The sequence below is a fragment of the Natator depressus genome, chromosome 2 (assembly GCF_965152275.1).
Source record: "Natator depressus isolate rNatDep1 chromosome 2, rNatDep2.hap1, whole genome shotgun sequence".
In the NCBI taxonomy this organism is placed as follows: Eukaryota; Metazoa; Chordata; order Testudines; family Cheloniidae; genus Natator; species Natator depressus.
This window is the reverse complement of record NC_134235.1, coordinates 69,769,044-69,789,658: the sequence shown is the minus strand read 5'-3', so window position 1 is coordinate 69,789,658 and position 20,615 is coordinate 69,769,044. Positions and strand designations below refer to the sequence as shown.

General features: G+C 42.3%; 1 protein-coding gene across 1 annotated transcript in view; it reads right to left on the bottom strand.

Moving 5' to 3' along the window:
• The window catches only part of PXDNL (peroxidasin like), a 267,071-nt gene that overhangs the window by 47,698 nt on the left and 198,758 nt on the right, over window positions 1-20,615 (bottom strand). Inside the window, exon 17 of the mRNA XM_074943098.1 lies at window positions 2,054-3,557. Within this exon, the coding sequence (XP_074799199.1) occupies window positions 2,054-3,557 (1,504 nt within the window). The remainder of the gene's footprint in view (window positions 1-2,053; window positions 3,558-20,615) is intronic.

The following is a 20,615-nucleotide window of genomic DNA, read 5'->3' as shown; positions in this document are numbered from 1 at the left end:
ACCACATTAACATGGGGAAATGCTTTCTACTGCACTCATTCTGCAACAGATCTTTAGTAAGGGATCTTAGATGGGGTGGCATCTGAGTTACCCAGGAAAGAATTTTCTGTAGTATCTGCCTGGTGAATCTTGCCCATATGCTCAGGGTTTAGCTGATTGCCATATTTGGGGTCGGGACGGAATTTTCCTCCAGGGCAGATTGGAAGAGGCCCTGCAGGTTTTTCGCCTTCCTCTGTAGCATGGGGCACGGGTCACTTGCTGGAGGATTCTCTACTCCTTGAAGTCTTTAAACCACGATTTGAGGACTTCAATAGCTCAGACATAGGTGAGAGGTTTTTCGCAGGAGTGGGTGTGTGAAATTCTGTGGTCTGCGTTGTGCAGGAGGTCAGACTAGATGACCATAATGGTCCCTTCTGACCTTAGTATCTAGGAATCTATGAATCTACCATTTGCCATTTAAATTATTATTATTTATACCACACAATGAACAAGCTTTCTGGTTGCTTGGCTAAACAAAAGTACTTTCAAGCTAATATTGGACATAACATCACTGCGTTGAGGGGAAACAACAGTATGGAGGAGACTGCAGGAGGAAAGACGGGGGCATCTCATCAGTGAGATAATATTGTAACTCATTGAGGGCTAATGTACTATTTGGTGGAAATCTGTTCCATTTCCAGATCATCACAAATTAATATCTCTGCACACTCTTTTGTTGACTAGGCCTCACAACAGCTGTGGGTCCTGAGGAGTAATTACAGTGATCAGATCAGTGTCCTTGTGAACTAGTTTAGGAAGGGGATTCCTCATGTAAAGAGTTCAGCATGGAATCAGCCCAGAAACAGTTTTGGGAGAAGCAGATAAGCCAGGCATCAAGAAAGAAACGAAAGAATGGTGTGTTTGACAGTAAGTGGGGGAAGCGGAGAAGATTTCAGAGGACAGATAAGGAGTTTTGTTTTGCCCATATTAAATTTAAGTTGATGGCAATACATCAGAAGTAGATGCGAGATTAAACCATGTGAGATGCAGGACTAGGTGAGGAGTGTCAGATAAAGAGTAGAGAGGTAGTTCTGGTCATCTTCAATGTACAGACAGTAGCTGGGAGTATGTGAGCAGATGAGATCACCCAGAGAAAAGGCATACAAATCAGAAGAAGGAGCCAAAAACAGAGCTCTGCCAGACTCCACAGTAAAAGGGAGAATAGAGGAGAAGCCACCTAAAAGACGCTGGAAGAGTGATGAGAGAAGGAGAACCAGTAGAAAACTATAAAAAAAGCAAGAAAGGATAAGTTGCTGAGGAAGAGGATATGATCAACACTGTCAAACACAGCTAAAAAATTAAGGAGGATAAGGATGGAGTAGAGGTCTGTAGATTTGGTCAAGAAAGGCTTGTTAGAAGTCTTGTGTGAGCAGTTTTGGTGGAGTGGAAAGGGTGGAAGCCAGACTGGGGGCAGGGGATCCAGGATAGAGATGATGGAAAGAAACTCAGGTAAAGAGCTATAAATGGCTCATCCAGTGTGTTTGGAGAGGACAGGAAGGAAGGAAGGAAGGAAGAATAGCTGGAGAGAGAAATAGGACTGAGGATGGGGAAACCTTATCATGCTTGTATGTTGACGGAAAGAAGCCAGAGGAGAATGACAAGTTAATTAGAAGAGAAGAGGAGAGATTAAAAGTGGGGATAAGAGAGTTCAGATGGGAGAGAAATAGGGTCAAAGAGGTAGGTGGAGCACTTGAGGAGAGCAGGCAAAAAGAGGTCAGTGCCAGTTATTTGGAAGAAGAAGGAAAAGGTCTGAGAAAGGCTGAGGGAAGATAGAGGAAAGAAGATCGAGATCTGGAAGAAGAGAGATCGCAATCATCTTGTTGGAAAAACAAGAAAAAATTGCATGGAGAGGGAGAGAGGTGTGTGACTAAGATTTTAAGAGGGAGTTTTCAGTTAAGCAATTTTAAAACCATTTAAAAACAAACAGACTTGCCATGGCCTCTGATGAGACATTAAGACATAGTATTAACTGCCATGTATCACACACAATAAGTGTATTTTCACTAATACTCACTTTTTCAGCTTTTCTCTAATCTTTGGCTCTTTAATCTCATTGTGAAGATCCTCAAACGTCTCAACTGAGGTTAAATTACAGAAAACCCTATAGTCAACGTACGGAGGAATCCCATGGTCACGCCCCCTCTGGATATTCGTAGCTGCCAGATCCAGAGCCACTGAGTGTGCCATGGAGAAAAGCCTCTCGGTCAGCTCCAGGTTCAAAAGCTGAGAAGGTACTCGCATTTTACCAGCAACACCAAAAAGACCACGCAGAAGTGGATCAATGCCACCTTCCTGGATTATCCGGAATGGTGAAAAGAAAGCTTTGTGAAGTGAAAGGTGGCCTTGTGAGATTTCTCCAAAGGTCTCATTCAAGCGATAAAGAATCGGATTGATCAATGTGTGGCCAAATCTAAAAGCTGCAGTTGCAAAGGCATTAATAATCCCGGCATTGACATTGGGGTTATAGCCTTTGTAGTCACCCATCATCTTCATGCCGTGGTCACCAAGGATCTTGGGTAGCCAGTGGCTATAGGTAATATGTTGCATCTGTGCACCAACAATCTTTCTGGCTTCATTGTAAATAGTATCTCCATCCCAGTGTGGGTTCATTTTCAACAGTGCCCTTGCTATGCGGTTATGTTCACGGAACCACAAAGTGTGCATGGCTGTGAGGCCCAGCTGCTCATTTGCTCGGTGATCTCCTGCAAGGAAGCAAGGTAAGGAGCTTTCATTTTCATCTCTTGTGCATTCAGTTGGGGGACCTGTGGCAAATGGTAATAAGTGCTTTCCAGAAGATGGGACAAGCAGGCCTTCCTTGAGGAGACCATGTTGATTTGTATTATCCCTTAACTCTTCTGACTCCCTGTCAGAGCTTGCATAAACATTAGAAGCATCGATATATGATGTTAGATGGTTTATCTGCTCCCTTGCATAGACTGAATTCATTATTAAAGAAGTCATCCCACTACCGCAAACTGGGCTTGAGCGAACAAAGAACATACATTTAGAATTTGTCACTCGGGGATCATCCTGAGGAATAATGATGGGGAAGCAAGGTGGATCATTAGTACACACTGAGCTACAAGACTGTCCATCAGAAAAACGAGACATACTCAGTGCAGGCACTGTCTGATCCAAGTCATGGTCTAAAAGCTGGCCCCACTGCATAAGCATATGAGTGTACCTATCATCAGGAGTTATGGTCTCTGTACCAATCATTTCTATTGAAATAAGCCTTGGTAGTGGAAGAGGATAGCCATTATACAAAGAGTCATGACTGACGCTCCTGGGTAAGTTAAAGCCATTTTCGTACACAGGTTTAAGGATCCGTTCGAAAGCAATCAAAGAGGCACCCCACATTGGGTGCTGTAGGTTGTTGCATGTTCCATCGTAGCTTCTGTACTTTTGATGGAAACAGATGTCAGAGCAGTTTGGGAAACGCCTGTGAGCTGTACATCCAGAGAGATTGGCAATCAGACTGAGGTAGTGTGGGGAAACCAGGTCATTGTAGCGAAACTCTGAAACACAACATTTGAAGAAATTAATTGATCTCATATAAAAGAGAAGTGTAAGAATCCATGTAAGATTCTTAAGTTCAATATTAATTAATGGTGTTTATACCTGGATAGAAGTCTCTTTATCATAAAGTGTTTGTCATGATATAGGCCTTACTGAATTTCTGATAGACTGTGGGTCTGCTCCTGCTCCTGGAGAAGTTAATGGCAAATCTCCTATTGATTTAAACAAGGGGCAGGAATGGGCTGTGGAGGAAACACTGAAGTGATAGCAACAACAGCTAAAATGGGGCGTGATGTGAATACCAGAGAGGGCTAAAAAATAATATACAGAAATGCTAAAACTATATAAAATAGGTCTGAAATATGGGCAGGTAACAACCAACCGATATTTAAGATGGAAAACGCAAGCTAATATAGCTGGAAATTGAGGGAGGAGGGAGAGAAGCCTTATCAAGGGGAGGCAGATATCTGGAAGGCAGTAATGCTGAAACAGGACTAAGAGTGATAGTGCAAATTAAATTTCAGCTAGCAATGCAATAGGAGAGCAAAAAAAAATATTTTGTTTCTGTTTTTAAAGCAGAGACATTGTGTCATGGACTAGGGAGGTAATAATCGCTGATGAAACCAGACCGAGAATACTGCATTTAGTTCTTGAGCCTGAATGACAGAAAGTTTTAGATAAACTGGAGAAAATTCAGAGAAGAACAACTGACAATATTTAAAGGGCTGAAGGGACTGATTTATGAAGAAAGATAAAAAGAAACATAATAGCTTGGCCAAACAAAGGCTAAGGGAGATATTAGAACTGTCTACAAGTATTTGGCGGATAGAAACATCAAAGAGAAAGAATGCACCGGGGATGAGAATAAACTGATAGGAGGAAACTGGGCAAAGGAAAAACAGGCTGAACATTGGAAAATCGTCTTTAAACAGAAAAATATATTAGCCTACAGAAGACACTCCACTGAAGGTGGTGAATGATCCATTATTTCAGTAATTTAAAACTGAACTGAATAAATTAATAAAGCACTGGAAAGTATACTGTAGGAATGAATCTAGGATTGGCATGGGATAGACTACTGGTAAAAGGTTTTTACATCCTCTCCATAGCTAATTTATCCAGTTCCATAAACCACACAAAAATACCCTGCAGAAATCAGAATAGTCTTATGCATCCGATGAAGTGAGCTGTAGCTCACGAAAGCTCATGCTCAAATAAACTGGTTAGTCTCTAAGGTGCCACAAGTACTCCTTTTCTTTTTTCTTTTTACGAATACAGACTAACACGGCTGTTACTCTGAAAATAGTCTTTCAGTTATTTATAATATTTTCACTACTGAAAACAGTCCTCTAAAGCTCTTCCACACATTTCCATTGTAGCTCACTGTACATCAGTGCCACACTCTGCCCACAATAAATTTCTCTTGTAATAAACTCCATTACAAAATGTACGTTACTAAGAAACTGGGTAAAGGGGAGACGACAGCAGGTCATACTGAAAGGTGTACTGTCAGTGTGGAGGGAGGTTCCTAGTGGAGTTTCTCAGAGATTGGTCTTGTGACCAATCTTAGTTAACATTTTAATTAATAAGCTTAGCACAAAAACGGGAGTATGCTAATAAAATTTGTGGATGACACAGAGTTGCAAAACATTGCCAATACAAAGGAGGACCAGAATATCATACAAGATTTGGATGACCTTGAAAACTGGAGTAATAGAAATGGGATGAAATTTAATAGTGCAAAGTCATGTACTTAGGTAGTTGTGACAGAATGTACTCTTGTGTCCACATCCTGAACACTATTGCAATAATCTTTGTATAAAGTATGCTTTGTGAGATATTTAAAAACTCAGTTTGGTGACCAGTAATATCATGGCAAAATGCATATAGCAGTGTTATATGTGAAGCTGATAGGCCATTACTTGCTAAGTGGCTATTCTTTGGCAGGAAAGGGGACAAGGGCAAACAAAATCTACATCTTAGCAAAGAAACAGCATGGAGTTGCCTTCCACACAGACTGCCTGTTGCCTTTCTCCCAGCTGGAAATGCTTCTCAAAACAGGCAACAAACTATAAAAAGACACCCCAACGCACCCCCTCTTCCTCCCTTTCTGTCCATCGATTCACTGCACAAAATGGGACAAAGGAGCAGCCATTAAACAGAAGAAGGGGTCCTGGCCTAAGAAGTTTAGCCAGTAAGACTGTTGAAAGCATGTGGAGAGAAAAACTTTGCTTTGACTTTAACATAGTTTGGTAAGGTAGGCATTAGTTGTGTTTTATCTTTATTTTTCTTGTAACCATTTCTGACTTTTATGCCTCATTACTTGTATTCACTTAAAATCTATCCCTCTGTAGTTAATAATCTTGCTTTATTGTTTTATCTAATCCGGTGTGTTTAAATTGAAATGTCTGAAGAACTAGTAAGATGGCATAGTATTATCTTAAATAAATAATGGACTTAACATACTTGTATTGTCCTGGAGAGGGCTGTGCAGTACAGGACATATATTTCTGGGGGGAAATCTAAGACTGACAGTGTGTCCGGGTCACCTTGCAGTATAACCAAGGCTGGTGAGAGCCAAGGTGTTGCTGGTGGGCTGCAACACACACAGAGACATAGCTGGAGGCTGTTTGTGAGAAGTCCAAACTGGAGGCTACAGCTGCAAAGCAATGGAAAAGGAACCCCATGTCATAAATATAAAGGGAAGGGTAACCACCTTTCTGTCCACAGTGCTATAAAATCCCTCCTGGCCAGAGGCAAAACCATTTCACCAGTAAAGAGTTAAGAAGCTAGGATAACCTCGCTGGCACCTGACCCAAAATGACCAATGAAATCTAAGGGGGACCAATGAGGGGACAGGATACTTTCAAAGCTGGGGGGAGAGGGGGGTGGAACAAAGGGTTTGTCTGTCTGTGTGATGCTTTTGCCGGGAACATATCAGGAATGCAGCCTTACAACTCCTGTTAAGTTAGTAAGTAATCTAGCTAGAATTGCGTTAGGTTTCCTTTTGTTTAATGGCTGGTAAAATAAGCTGTGCTGGAGGAAATGTATATTCCTGGTTTTGTGTCTTTTTGTAATTTAAGGTTTTGCTTAGAGAGATTCTGTATGTTTCGAATCTGATTACCCTGTAAGGCATTTATCATCCTGATTTTACAGAGGTGATTCTTTCACCTTTTCTTTAATTAAAATTCTTCTAAGAACCTGGTCAATTTTTCATTGTTCTTAAGATCCAAGGGTCTGTGTTCACCTGTACAAATTGGTGAGGATTCTTATCAAGCCTTCCCCAGGAAAGGGGGTGTAGGGATTGGGGGGATATTTTGTGGGAAGATGTCTCCAAGTGGGCTTTTTCCCTGTTCTTTGTTTAAAACGCTTGGTGGTGGGAGCATACAGTTAAAGGACAAGGCAAAGTTTGTACCTTGGGGAAGTTTTAACCTAAGCTGGTAAGAATAAGCTTAAAGGTCTTTCATGCAGGTCCCCACATCTGCACCCTAGAGTTCAGAGTGGGGAAGGAACCTTGACACCCCATCTTAGAGGACAGGGTGATATGTCTACTCATTAGTCTGGACTGTACCATAGGTATGTCACAGTTATATTCTGCTATAAGTTGGGGATGTACCAGCTGGAAGCAACAGAGCAGGAGAAAGACCTGGGTGTATTGGTTGATGACAGGATGACTATGAGCAGCTAATGTGATATGGCTGTGAAAAGGGTAATTAAATCTTAGGATGCATCCAGTGAGGTATTTCCAGTAGAGACAGGGAAGTATTATTACCATTATACAAGGCACTGGTGAGACCTGATGTAGAATACTGGGTGCAATTCTGGTTTCCCATGTTAAGACAGACGAATTCAAACTGGAACAGATGCAGAGAAGGGCTACTAGGATGATTAGAGGAATGTAAAACCTACCATACGAGAGGAGACTTAAGGAACTTGTCTTGTTTAGCCTAACAAAAAGCAGGCTGAAGAGATATATGACTGCTTTCTATAAATATATCAGAGGGATAAGCACGAGGGAGGGAGAGGAGTTATTTAAGTTAATGGCCAATGTTGGTACAAGAACAAATGGATATAAACTCTCCATCAACAAGTTTAGGCATGAAATTAGATATTTCTAATCGTAAGAGGAGAGGGTTTCTGTGTAACTTTGAAGCTGTGATGTACCCTGCATCTACTCCCCCTGTGTTTGAATCTGATCAACTCAGTATAACACTGCTGTATGCCAAATAAAGATACCTGAGTGACGAAAGCTGGAGTCGAACTGAGTTCTTGGGAAACTGAGTGGAGAGAGGTCTCGGAGGGAATCCCAACAAGGACTTCAGTAACTCAGCCAGAGGTTATGGCACTATTGCAGGAGTAGGTGGGTGAGGTTCTGTGCCCTGCAACTTATGGGAGATCAGACTAGATAATCATGATTGTCTGTTTTGACCTTAATGCCTATGAGTTAGCCACCTCTGCAACAGCTTCTCTTTTCCATTTATATCCCTGCCCCGGACTAGCCATGTGAGAGGTAGGGAAACTGGTAATGCCTCACATGCTGGGTTGGAAAGGAATACACCTCAAACTTTCTTTGCCTCTGATTAATTCCAGGTTATGATATAATGGAATGACAACATACAACCAATAGTTTACAATACAATACAACACAACACAACCAATTGGTCTAGTAGGACCAATTCTTTCAAACTACAATAGTGATTACTTGGATCCATCTCTACTTATATGAACTATGTAGATGAATTGCATTTAAATTATAATTTAAAACATAATAGCAGTAAAGAATAAACTCTAAGGTAAATGAGAGGAACGGTGCTTTGGAGCAAATTACCTGGAATAAAATAATAGAACATAATGAACAAATTATGATTTTAATATTAACTACCCTGTACAGGAAAAAGAAAAGGAGTACTTGTGGCACCTTAGAGACTAACCAATTTATTTGAGCATAAGCTTTCGTGAGCTACAGCTTACTTCATCGGATGCATACTGTGGAAAGTGTAGATCTTTTTATATACAAACAAAGCATGAAAAAATACCTCCTCTCACCCCACTCTCCTGCTGGTAATAGCTTATCTAAAGTGACCACTCTCCTTACAATGTGTATGATAATCAAGGTGGGCCATTTCCAGCACAAATCCAGGGTTTAACAAGAACGTCTGGGGGGGGGTCACTTTAGATAAGCTAGTACCAGCAGGAGAGTGGGGTGGGAGGAGGTATTTTTTCATGCTTTGTGTGTATATAAAAAGATCTTCTACACTTTCCACAGTATGCATCCGATGAAGTGAGCTGTAGCTCACGAAAGCTTATGCTCAAATAAATTGGTTAGTCTCTAAGGTGCCACAAGTACTCCTTTTCTTTTTGCGAATACAGACTAACACGGCTGTTACTCTGAAACTTGTACAGGAAAAAGATGCATAATTTCTGAACTAGAAGTTCAGATTCCATCAGCACATGCAAAGTTGTCACCCCTCTGAATCTTTTATATTAAAGATTAAAAAGTAACATGAAAACAAACTCAAGGCAAAGACTGGTTTTATAGTAAATATATTTGTTATTAGCGCTGAGAAAAAGTTAGCTGGAATTTCTTCTTACTGAAAAATGCCTATTGGACACAATAATTCCTTTGAAGCTTACCTCTGCAGATGTGGAATTGGGTGTGGCTAGTTCCAGAGGGAAGGAGGGTGCAATGAACAAATAAATCATTCTGAGTGATTTGAACAAGCTTTGTTGTATGTCACTGGAGATTCTAGAGCAGATGCCAAATCTAGTTGGATCCCATAGAGGTAATACAGTTGGTAAACAGGGGGTGCTATAACCAGGTGGTCCAGTAAAAAGTGCGGTGAATCATGGGATTCGAATCTGAAAGAAATGCATCGAAGATAGCCACAGCTGGAGACAGGACACTAAATGAGGTGAGCCGGTACTCTGGGGTGGTACTGAGAATTCGCTTTCTCGTGTGCTTGGCTAGCTGGTTATTTCTCAGATGCTCAGCATGTATTTGATAGCCATATGTGGGGTTGGGAAGGAATTTTCTCCCATGTCAGATTGGTAGTGACCTTGGGGATTTTTCACTTTTCTCTACAGCATGAGGTGCAGGTTGCTTTCCTAGATCATCTGGGTCTATATCATTTATCCAACTCCCTGCCACTGCAGGAGTCTCATGCATAGACACACCTCAGTCCCTCCTATTCTCTGCCTGTGGCATACACTAGTTTAGTTTCCTGAGGGCTGTGATACCTTGGTCTAATTTGAGTTGTTGGGTTTGCAGTTGCTGGGCGGTGTTGGTGGCCTGTGATGTACAGGAGGCCAGACTAGATGATCTGGTGGCCCCTTCTGACCTTGAATTCTATGACTCTGGTTCAGGCCTTTCGCTGACAAGAAGTGCCCACAGATTGATCACAGGTACAGTTCACCCGTCATCCAGAACAATATCATACAGCGTTATAATATCATATATATAAATCATATACACAGAGTCAATGACAGCAGGGCTCTTAAGGAAGTATCTTTCCAGTGGGAAAGGAGGGACAGAGGAACAACAAAGAGGACCAGCTGCCCACATCTGATAGATCCAGGCTCCATCAATCTCAGGTGTTCCATCCCGCCTGGATCCATAGAATTAACAGAATTAGGAATTCCTGTCTCTTCCTCACTCCGAAGCCCTGTAAGCCCCTACCCAGTGAGGGGCCAAAGGGATAATCATCCCTTTAATTTTGAAATTAATTTCTCATTTTATTACATAGTAATAATAGACAGCATGTTTAAAACAAACATAAGGAAATACTTCTTCATACAACACAGAGTCAACCTGTGAAACTTGTTGCTAGGGGATGTTGTGAAGGCCCAAAGTATAAATGGATTCAAAATAGAATTAGGAAAATAGGTCCATCAATGGCTATTAGCCAAGATAGCCAGGGACACCACCGCAAATTCTGGGGGTCCCTGAGCCACTGACTGCCAGAAGCTGGGATTGGATGACAGGGGATGGATCACTTGATAATTGCTTTGTTCTGTTCATTCCCTCTGAACCAGTGGTGCTCAACATGCAGCCTGTGGGCCGAATGCAGCCCATCAGCGTAATCCGCTGGTGGGCCGCAAAACAGTGTTTATATTGACCGTCCGCAGGCATGGCCACCCACAGCTCCCAGTGGCCGCAGTTAGCCATTCCCGGCCAACCGGAACTGCGGGAAGCGGCAGCCAGCATGTCCCTGTGGCCCGTGCCACTTCCTGCAGCTCCCATTGGCTGGGAACAGTGAACCACAGCCACTTGGAGCTGCGGGCAGCTGTGTCTATGGATGGCAAATGTAAACACTGTCTCGTGGCCTGCCAGCAGATTACCCTGGCGGGCCACATGTGTGCTCTGAAGCATCTGGCTCCAGCCACTGTCAGAAGAAAGGATACTGGGCTAGATGAACCGTTGGAGTGACCCCGCATGGCCATTCTTACGTTTTAATAATGGTATGATTGTATATTAACTCCATATTAAAGAACAGCAATAGAGGGATTTTTTTAATGTTCCACCTTGCAGTGCTTTTCATTGCGATACTGAAGGAAGAGCCAGAGAATTATAAATTTGTAATCTTGCATTAAGCAGTAGTGAGGATACAGACATGGACAGTTACACTTCAGGGAATACAGCTGTGCCATCAAAGTCCTCCAATTTAGGCCCCAGCACCACCCGCTGAAGCCTTGAGGTCCTCCACATGATCTCTGAAACTCAGGAACAAAGTCACGCAGTTAAATCCTCCGCTTCTTCTTCTTCCGTATGGCTGGTGTAGACAAGCAACTACAATTTCACCTGAACTTTATCGTGTCAAATGGCTACATCAGAAGTAGCAGAATTTATTGCAGTGAGGCCTCCTTCATATTCATAAATTGGGCATTAGGTAGTAATATGTTTGATGGTTTGTCATAGGGAACCACACTCACTTGCTGGGGAGTCCTTGATTTTCCATTTGTGCATTAGATGTCTACATCTACCATGGTTGGTTTGGATTCAGTTCAGAGTTGACCAAGATGACTATGGAAGATTGAACCCAGGAACCTTCTGCATGGGATCCAGCACAAGGTGCTTATTTTTTAAGTCTTGTTTAGCCCAATCTGCTTTCCAAACCTCCTTCTGATCACAGTCTGATTGCATTAGGCAAAGTGGATGTTCCCAGAAAGGCTTGCAAGACTTAAGAGATGGGGCGGGGGGCACTGTCGAGGTCTTGGTGGATAGGAAGACATCTGTTTTCCTGGATTCGTTGAGGTTCATGGAGTGTTGCAGCAATTCGGTGTATCAGTGGGGGAGCAAAGTTAAACAGAACATGTAGCTATGGCATTGGTGTCAACTTTAGGGTTCCAGTGATGCACCACATCACTGTATTCAGCTGGGTGTCAACAAGCCGAATCTGCTCCATATGGGTGAACAATATTCAGCTACTGAAAATACAAGTGCTATTGCAGATGTTCGCAACTCTGAGGCTGGTGCACCCCAGGTTGTACCTGCTAGTTTCTAAATTATGTTGGCTCTCATTTTTAACTTTGCCGTTACCTTCTCAAGGTGATCATGTAAGGTAAGAATGCGGTCAAGTTCCACTCTGAAGTATGCTGGCATGTAATTATGTTGCACATTTTTACCACAGAAAGCAACTTTGTGTGTTTTTGGCATTCCTATTAGCAAAAGGCTTTCTGGAACAATATCTGTGAGGAGGATATACTAGGAAGCAACTGGGAGTAAGGGGAATGCAAATAACCCACTTCAAATCCATCCTTTTGAAGCTATGCCCTGGAGAGGAAAACCCATTGTCTACTACCTGGTTCTGAAAACTCCATCTCAAAGACACCATAACTGTATAAAGTGTGGACTAAACATGTTTTAAGGTGCTTGTTCAAAGCTGAAACTGTAATGAATTTATCACCAGAAAATAAACCCTTTGGGTGATGTTTGGAAAGACTCCTTTGGTTGGTATGATATCTGGTACGCTTATTAGCATGCATGTAGGTTTTTCTTTTGTTTTTATTTGTAGTCTCTGTAGTGCTTTTATCAGAAGAATAAAATAGGCTTGCATAGAAAGAACTGTGTGGTAACTTATAACTGTTGACAATTCCTCATGTCCATCTCTGCAGAGAAAGCAAGCAGGAATCCCTGGGCAGCTTGCCTCTGCTGGGAATAACATAGTGAAGGAAAGGAACTGTGAAGCCTGGAAATACCCCAGGAAGAAGGGAGAGAGACATGAGTCTCCACCCATGCCAGGCTACCGCAGGGGAGCTGGAAGCTTAAGAGTGTGTGCAACCATACAAATATAACAATTTCAAAGGGATAAAAAAACCATAGACCTACAAGGCACTTAAAATGAAAGAACAGATGAATAGACCATGTAAACTTCTTCTCACCACCTCACTGACATATCTGACCTGACCATCCACATCTGGGCTGTTAGATTGGCTGGGTTCCAATGTAGAATCTAAGAATGACACTCCAGCCAGCCAATATCATCATGCACATTAAGCCATTCTCTGAGGCTGCAAACAAGAGAGCCACCTAGTGCCAGCTGTAACTGTGGTTTGTTTGATGTGGATATTGCCCACCAGAAACTGGACTGAAAGCACCAGGTGAGTGAGAAGAACTGACAGATTCTAATGGTGTTTGGTCTCTATGAACTTGAGGTGCATTTGAACCAATGTTCTACAAATGATGTTTATATATCCACCACCAATATCTCTTTCTAATTGTGTCACAGACATTCTGAAAACTCACAGAATATTATGTGAGAGATGAATGTGGGGGTGCTCAGTGGTGAATGATGATCTGTACCCCAAAATGGGGTTTATGGAATGGATTTCTAAGATGGTGTGTTGGAATGTCAGAGGAGAGTAGATAATAGACTAGTGGACACACTGTCTGAGAGACAAACTGACACTTGGCTCAGTTTCAACAGTGCCTGAATTTCCAAAAAGGATTATGTTGGTTCTGGCTTTTTTTTTTCTGCAACTCAAATGGGGAGCCCATCTAATTTAGCTTGTAGTGAAGGCTTACATGAGACTAAATATGTGACTTTGAAATCACTCTCCCTAATGATTTGTTGCATTTTCTAATAACCATAAGAAGGCTGTTATTCTCTGAATCACTGGTTACAGGCTCCAGAAGGGAAGAAATGCAGATATCTACTGGGGCCTATTCGGTAACCATGGTTGGCACAGACGATCTGTTGTCCCCAGATTCCAGTCTAAAAGTGGTAGAATTGCACTCAAAGATGGATAAGGGCAAGATACCCAAGACCTGAACTGCATGCTCTCAGAGAGATGAGGAAAGAGGGCACTTAGCCCTGTAACTATGACTTTGTGAAAAAAGATACCATACCATCTTAGCCATGTAAGAGCTGAAAAGGAATGTTGTACATAACCCTTCCTGCACTCATTCTTCATAAAGAATTCCAGGCAGAACAGTGCTCAATACCATGGAAAAAAATAAACCACGTGGAGAGAGCAGAACGTGTGTTTTAGGTGAACAAATCAAATATAGGAAACAAGAAGCATTGTTGTTTATAGAGTGAAAGAGATTACAAGTTTGCTAAAAGGATTCCATTAGTCAAGTGCTAGCAGCAGCTATCATGTTTCTGCATTTCTTGGACTAGAACAAGCTCTTAGCATAGAGAACAATTGCCTCATTAAACACATGCCATCTCCCTCTTGTATTCTGCCATCCAGATGCACTTTTAACACCTTTTACATTATTCACAAAATGCCTTGATTTGTTACAATGACTTCAAAGTGTTCTTCAGGACTCCTGGTGAGTCAAAGTAATAAAATTCAGGGAAACATTTAATGTACCCTTAGGTGAGTATTTTTCTACTCAGCTCTCTATGCGTGAAATTCACCTAAGGCTTCCCTTTTGGTAGTTTCACTGCATAGTGAAGGAAAGCCACTATAGAGTGGTTGAGTCAGGGGACTGCACCTTCCCAGGCAATCTTCAATGATCTAAAACTCAAAAAAGAGTCCTACAAAAAGTGGAAACTTGGTCAAATTACAAAGGATGAATATAAACAAATAACACAATTATGTAGGGACAAAATTAGAAAGGCCAAGGCACAAAATGAGATCAATCTAGGTAGGGACATAAAGAGTAACAAGAAAACATTCTACAAATATATTAGAAGCAAGAGGAAGACCAAGGAGAGGGTAGGCCCATTACTCAATGAGCGGGGAAAGACAATAACAGAAAATGTGGAAATGGCAGAGGTGCTTAATGACTACTTTGTTTCGATTTTCACCAAGAAGGTTGATGGCAATTGGACATCTAACATAGTGAATGCCAGTGAACATGAGGTAGGATCAGAGTCTAAAGTAGGGAAAGAACAAGTCAAAAATCACTTAAACAAGTTAAAAGAACGAGGAGTACTTGTGGAACCTTAGAGAGACTAACAAATTTATTTGAGCATAAGCTTTCGTGGGCTAAAACCCACTTCATCAGATGTATGCATATATATATATTCCTATTGTATTTTCCACTGCATGCATCTGATGAAGTGGGTTTTAGCATATATATATGCACACACACACAGAGAACATGAAAAATGGGTTTTGCCGTACCCACTATAACGAGAGTGATCAGTTAAGGTGAGCTATTATCAGCAGAAGAAAAAAAACCTTTTGTAGTGATAATCAGGATGGCTCACTTCCGACAGTTGACAAGAAGGTGTGAGTAACAGTAGCGGGAAAAAATAAGCATGTGGAAATAGTTTTACTTTGTGTAATGACACATCCACTCCCAGTCTTTATTCAAGCCTAATTTAATGGTGTCCAGTTTGCAAATTAATTCCAATTCAGCAGTTTCTCGTTGGAGTCTGTTTTTGAAGGTTTTTTTTGTTGTAGTATTGCGTCTTTTAGGTCTGTAATCGAGTGACCAGGGAGACTGAAGTGTTCTCCGACTGGCTTTTTAATGTTATAATTCTTGACGTCTGATTTGTGTCCATTTATTCTTTTACGTAGAGACTGTCTGGTTTGGCCAATGTACATGGCAGAGGGGCATTGCTGGCACATGATGGCATATATCACATTGGCAGATGTGCAGGTGAACAAGCCTCTGATAGTGTGGCTGATGTGATTAGGTCCTATGATGGTGTCCCCTGAATAGATATGTGGACAGAGTTGGCAATGGGCTTTGTTGCAAGGATAGGTTCCTGGGTTAGTGTTCTAAAACCACATTCTACAAGCCATTACCCTCTGAGGGTTACCAAAAGAAACTACACCATCTGCTCAAGAAACTCCCTGAAAAAGCAAAAGAACAAATCTGCACAGACACACACCTAGAATCCTGACCAGGGGTATTTTATCTGCTACCCAAGATCCATAAATCTGGAAATCCTGGATGCCCCATCATCTCAGGCATTGGCACCCTGACAGCAGGATTGTCTATGTAGACTCCCTCCTCAGGCCCTATGCTACCAGCACTCCTAGCTATCTTTGAGACATCACTGACTTCCTGAGGAAACTACAATCCATTGGTGATCTTCCAGAAAACACCATCCTGGCCACTATGGATGCAGAAACCCTCTACACCAACATTCCACACAAAGATGGACTACAAGCCATCAGGAACAGTATCACCAATAATGTCACGGCAAACCTGGTGGCTGAACTTTGTGACTTTGTCCTCACCCATAAGTATTTCACATTTGGGGACAATGTATACCTTCAAGTCAGTGACACTGCTATGGGGACCCGCATGGCCCCACTGTATGCCAACATTTTTATGGCTGACTTAGAACAACGCTTCCTCAGCTCTCATCCCCTAACGCCCCTACTCTACTTGTGCTACATTGAGGACATCTTCATCATCTGGACCCATGGAAAAGAAACCCTTGAGGAATTCCACCATGATTTTAACAATTTCCATCCCATCAACCTCAGCCTGGACCAGTCCACACAAAAGATCCACTTCCCGGACACTACAGTGCTAATAAGCAATGGCCACAAACACCACCCTATAGAGGAAACCTACTGACTGCTATACTTACCTACAAACTCATGCTTCCAGCTTTCATCCAGACCACACCACACGATTCCTTGTCTACAGCCAAGCTCTATGATGCAACCGCATTTGCTCCAACCCCTCAGACAGAGACAAACACCTACAAGATCTCTATCAAGCATTCTTACAACTACAATACCCACCTGCTGAAGTGAAAAAAACAGATTGACAGAGCCAGAAGAGTACCCAGAAGTCACCTACTACAGGACAGGCCCAACAAAGAAAGTAACAGAATGCCACTAGCTGTCACCTTCAGCCCCCAACTAAAACCTCTCCAGCACATCATCAAGGATCTACAACCTATCCTGAAGGACGATCCCTCACTCTCACAGATCTTAGGAGACAGACCAGTCCTTGCTTACAGACAGCCCCCCAACCTGAAGCAAATACTCACCAGCAACCACACAACAAAACCACTAACCCAGGAACCTAACCTTGTAACAAAGCCTGTTGCCAACTGTGTCCATATATCTATTCAGGGGACACCAACATAGGGCCTAATCACATCAGCCACACTTTTTGCTGATGCAGACTAACATGGCTACCACTCTGAAACCTTAAACAAGTTAGATGTCTTCAAATCACCAGGACTTGATGAAATGCATCCGAGAATACTCAAGGAGCTGACTGAGGAGATATCTGAGCCATTAGCAATTATCTTTGAAAAGTCATGGAAGACGGGACACATTCCAGAAAACTGGAAAAGGGCAAATATAGTGCCCATCTATAATAAGGACAACCCGGGGAATTACAGACCAGTCAGTTTAACTTCTGTACCTGGAAAGATAATGGAGCAAATAATTAAGAAATCAATTTGCAAACACCTAGAAGATAATGAGGTGATAAGTAACAGTCAGCAGGGATTTGTCAAGAACAAATCTTGTCAAACCAACCTGATAGCTTTCTTTGAGAGGGTAACAAGCCTTGTGGATAGGGTGGAAGCAGTAGATGTGTATATCTTGACTTTAGAAAAGCTTTTGATACTGTCTCACATGGCCTTCTCATAAACAAACTAGGGAAATACAACTTAGATGGAGCTATTATAAGGTGAGTGCTTAGCTGGTTGGAAAATTGTTCCCAGAGAGTAGTTATCAGAGATTCACAGTCATGGTGGAAGGGCATAACAAGTGGGGTCCTGCAGGGATCGGTTCTGGGTCCGGTTCTGTTCAATATCTTCATCAATGATTTAGATAATTGCATAGAGAGTACACTTATGAAGTTTGTGGATGATACTAAGCTGGAAGGGGTTGCAAGTGCTTTGGAGGATAGGATTAAAATTCAAAATGATCTGGACAAACTGGAGAAATGGTCTGAAGTAAATAGCATGAAATTCAATAAGGACAAATGCAAAGTACTCCACCTAGATGGAACAATCAGTTGCACACATTCAAAATGGGAAATGACTGCCTAGGAAGGAGTACTGCAGAAAGGGATCTGGGGGTCATAGTGGATCACAAGCTAAATATGAGTCAACAGTGTAACGCTGTTGCAAAAAAAGCAAACATCATTCCGGGATGTATTAGCAGGAGCATTGTAAGCAAGACACGAGAAGTAATTCTTCCGTTCTGCTCCGCACTGATTAGGTCTCAACTGGAGTATTATGTCCAGTTCTGGATGCCACATTTCAGGAAAGATGTGGACAAATTGGAGAAAGTCCAGAGAAGAGCAACACAAATGATTAAAGGTCTTAAAAAAAAAAAAAAGAACTATGGGGGAAGATTGAAAAAATTGGGTTTGTTTAGTCTAGAGAAAAGAAGACAGAGGGGACATGATAACAGTTTTCAAATACATAAAAGGTTGTTACAAGGAGGAGGGATAAACATTTTTTTTAACCTCTGAGGATAGGACAAGAAGAAATGGGCTTAAATTGCAGCAAGGGATGTTTAGGTTGGACATTAGGAAAAACTTCCTAACTGTCAGAGTGGTTAAGTACTGGAATAAATTGCCTAGGGAGGTTGTGGAATCTCCATCATTGGGGATTTTTAAGAGCAGGTTGGACAGACACCTGTCAGGGATGGTCTAGATAATACTTAGTCATGCCATGAGTGCAGGGGACTGGAGTAGATGACCTCTCAAGGTCCCTTCCAGTTCTATGATTCTCTGTGCAAAGTGGAGATGAGCTCTTTACCAGCTCCACACACAATGGGCTAAGGGGGTGACTATACGGGCAGAAAATATGTGGATCCAGTTGCCACAAACTTCTAAACCTCAGCTAATGCAGTAGGGTCACAACAAATATTGCAGCAAAAGGATTAGAGCAGCAGCCAAGGACGAGCTGTATTGCTACCTTATTCCTGCTCGTGGTTTGTGGAGTAAAGTCCGTCTCTCCCTGACCCTCGCCTAGTTACTAAGCAAAGCCCAATCATGAGGGATTTGTGTGGGGAAAAATATTTCAGTGAGTGCATCTGTCATCATTATACTCTGAAGAGCCATTTGTAAAATGAAATTCAAAACAAAATCTGTATACTTTAACAGAGTCTGAATTCTTACTCATTGACTCCATTGATCATCCTCTAGGTTATTCTGCAAATCTCATTTCCATTTTCTCCTAACTGTGGGTTTTATCCCTTTCAGAGAAGATAATTTAAGGCTGTATATAAAGCTGAAAAGAGGTGCGAAGGATTTGCCCTTCTAAATTAAAGTAATGCTTCTAGGCAACAGCTGTTATCTTCAAATTTCAACCCTAAATTTTTAACATAGCTCCTGGTTGTTATCTCTTTCAAACACTGGGAGATTTCTAGTAGAGAAACTTGTTTTCTGTAACTTTCTGAGGGCAAGAAATTTGGCGGCATGGGCAAAAATCTGGGAATATTGTGATACCTCAAACTTCCTAAATTCTGGTCATTATAGCAGAAACCAGCTCTTGGAGATTTATGTTACTGTGAATATTTATGTATTTAGAAATTTACATTATGCATATCATCAGGTTTCAAGATGCATACAAAATGCTGAAAATAAAATGTAGACAAATACGTCTAAAGTGTACTAAGAGGAATCTGGCTTATAAATGTTTAGGATTTAGGCTCATGCTTAGGATTTAGGCTCAGCAAGGGCTCTTTGACCATAGGATTTTCCTTCAGGTACAGATTTTGCAGAAAATAAAGACAGCTATATTATCGGTACTGCATGCAAGTAATAAAAATATAGTAATATCTTCATGAACAATTTTGGGTACATTATAATATTCAGTTTTTAACAAGCAGCGAGTGGGTTTTGGACACTACCAGTTTTGGACACATCTGAGTTTACAAGCTCAAAGACAGAATCTGGTGTCTGTAAGATTCATTCTCTTCCTCTTTTTGAAGGGATACAACATTTTTGGTTATTCTGTGCTATTGTGTCATAATTAAGGCTAAGACCTGGTCATGGGTAGTTTTAGTAAAAGTCATGACAAGTAATGACTTTCACTATAAACACCCCTGACTAAATCTTAGCTGCCCTGGCCTTGCTGCACTGGGGGGCCTCGGGTCCATCCCCATCGACCACTGCTCTGTGGGAGCCTCAGGGCCAGCTGCCTGGGGTTGCTGAGCAGTCATTGGTGTGGCTACCCCGGGGCTGCTGCTCCCCAGGGCTGCTGCTCCGGGCGAGGCTTGCCAGGTGTCCAGTTTTCAATCAGAATGCCTGGTCGAAAAGGGACCCAGGAGGCTCCGGTCAGAATTGACAACCGGCCGTTAAAAGTCCGGTCAGCGCACTGTCCTGGCACCGCGCTGCGCCCCGGAAGCAGCCAGCAGGTCTGGCTCCTAGGTGGGGAGACCACCCTGAGCACTGGCTCCCCACTCCCATTGGGCAGGACCCGTGGCCAATGGGAGCTTTGGATTGGTGCCTGTGGCAAGATCAGCGCACTAAGACTCCTCGCCCCCATGCCTAGGAGCTGGACCTGCTGCTGGCTGCTTCCAGGGTGCAGCGTTGAGCCATGACAGACAGGGAGCCTGACTTAGCCCCACTCATTGCTGACCAGGAGCCGCCCAAGGTAAGCCTGTGCCCCAACCCCGAGCCCCTACCCCCTGCACTAGCCCTGAACCCCTGCAAACCTGAAGCCCCC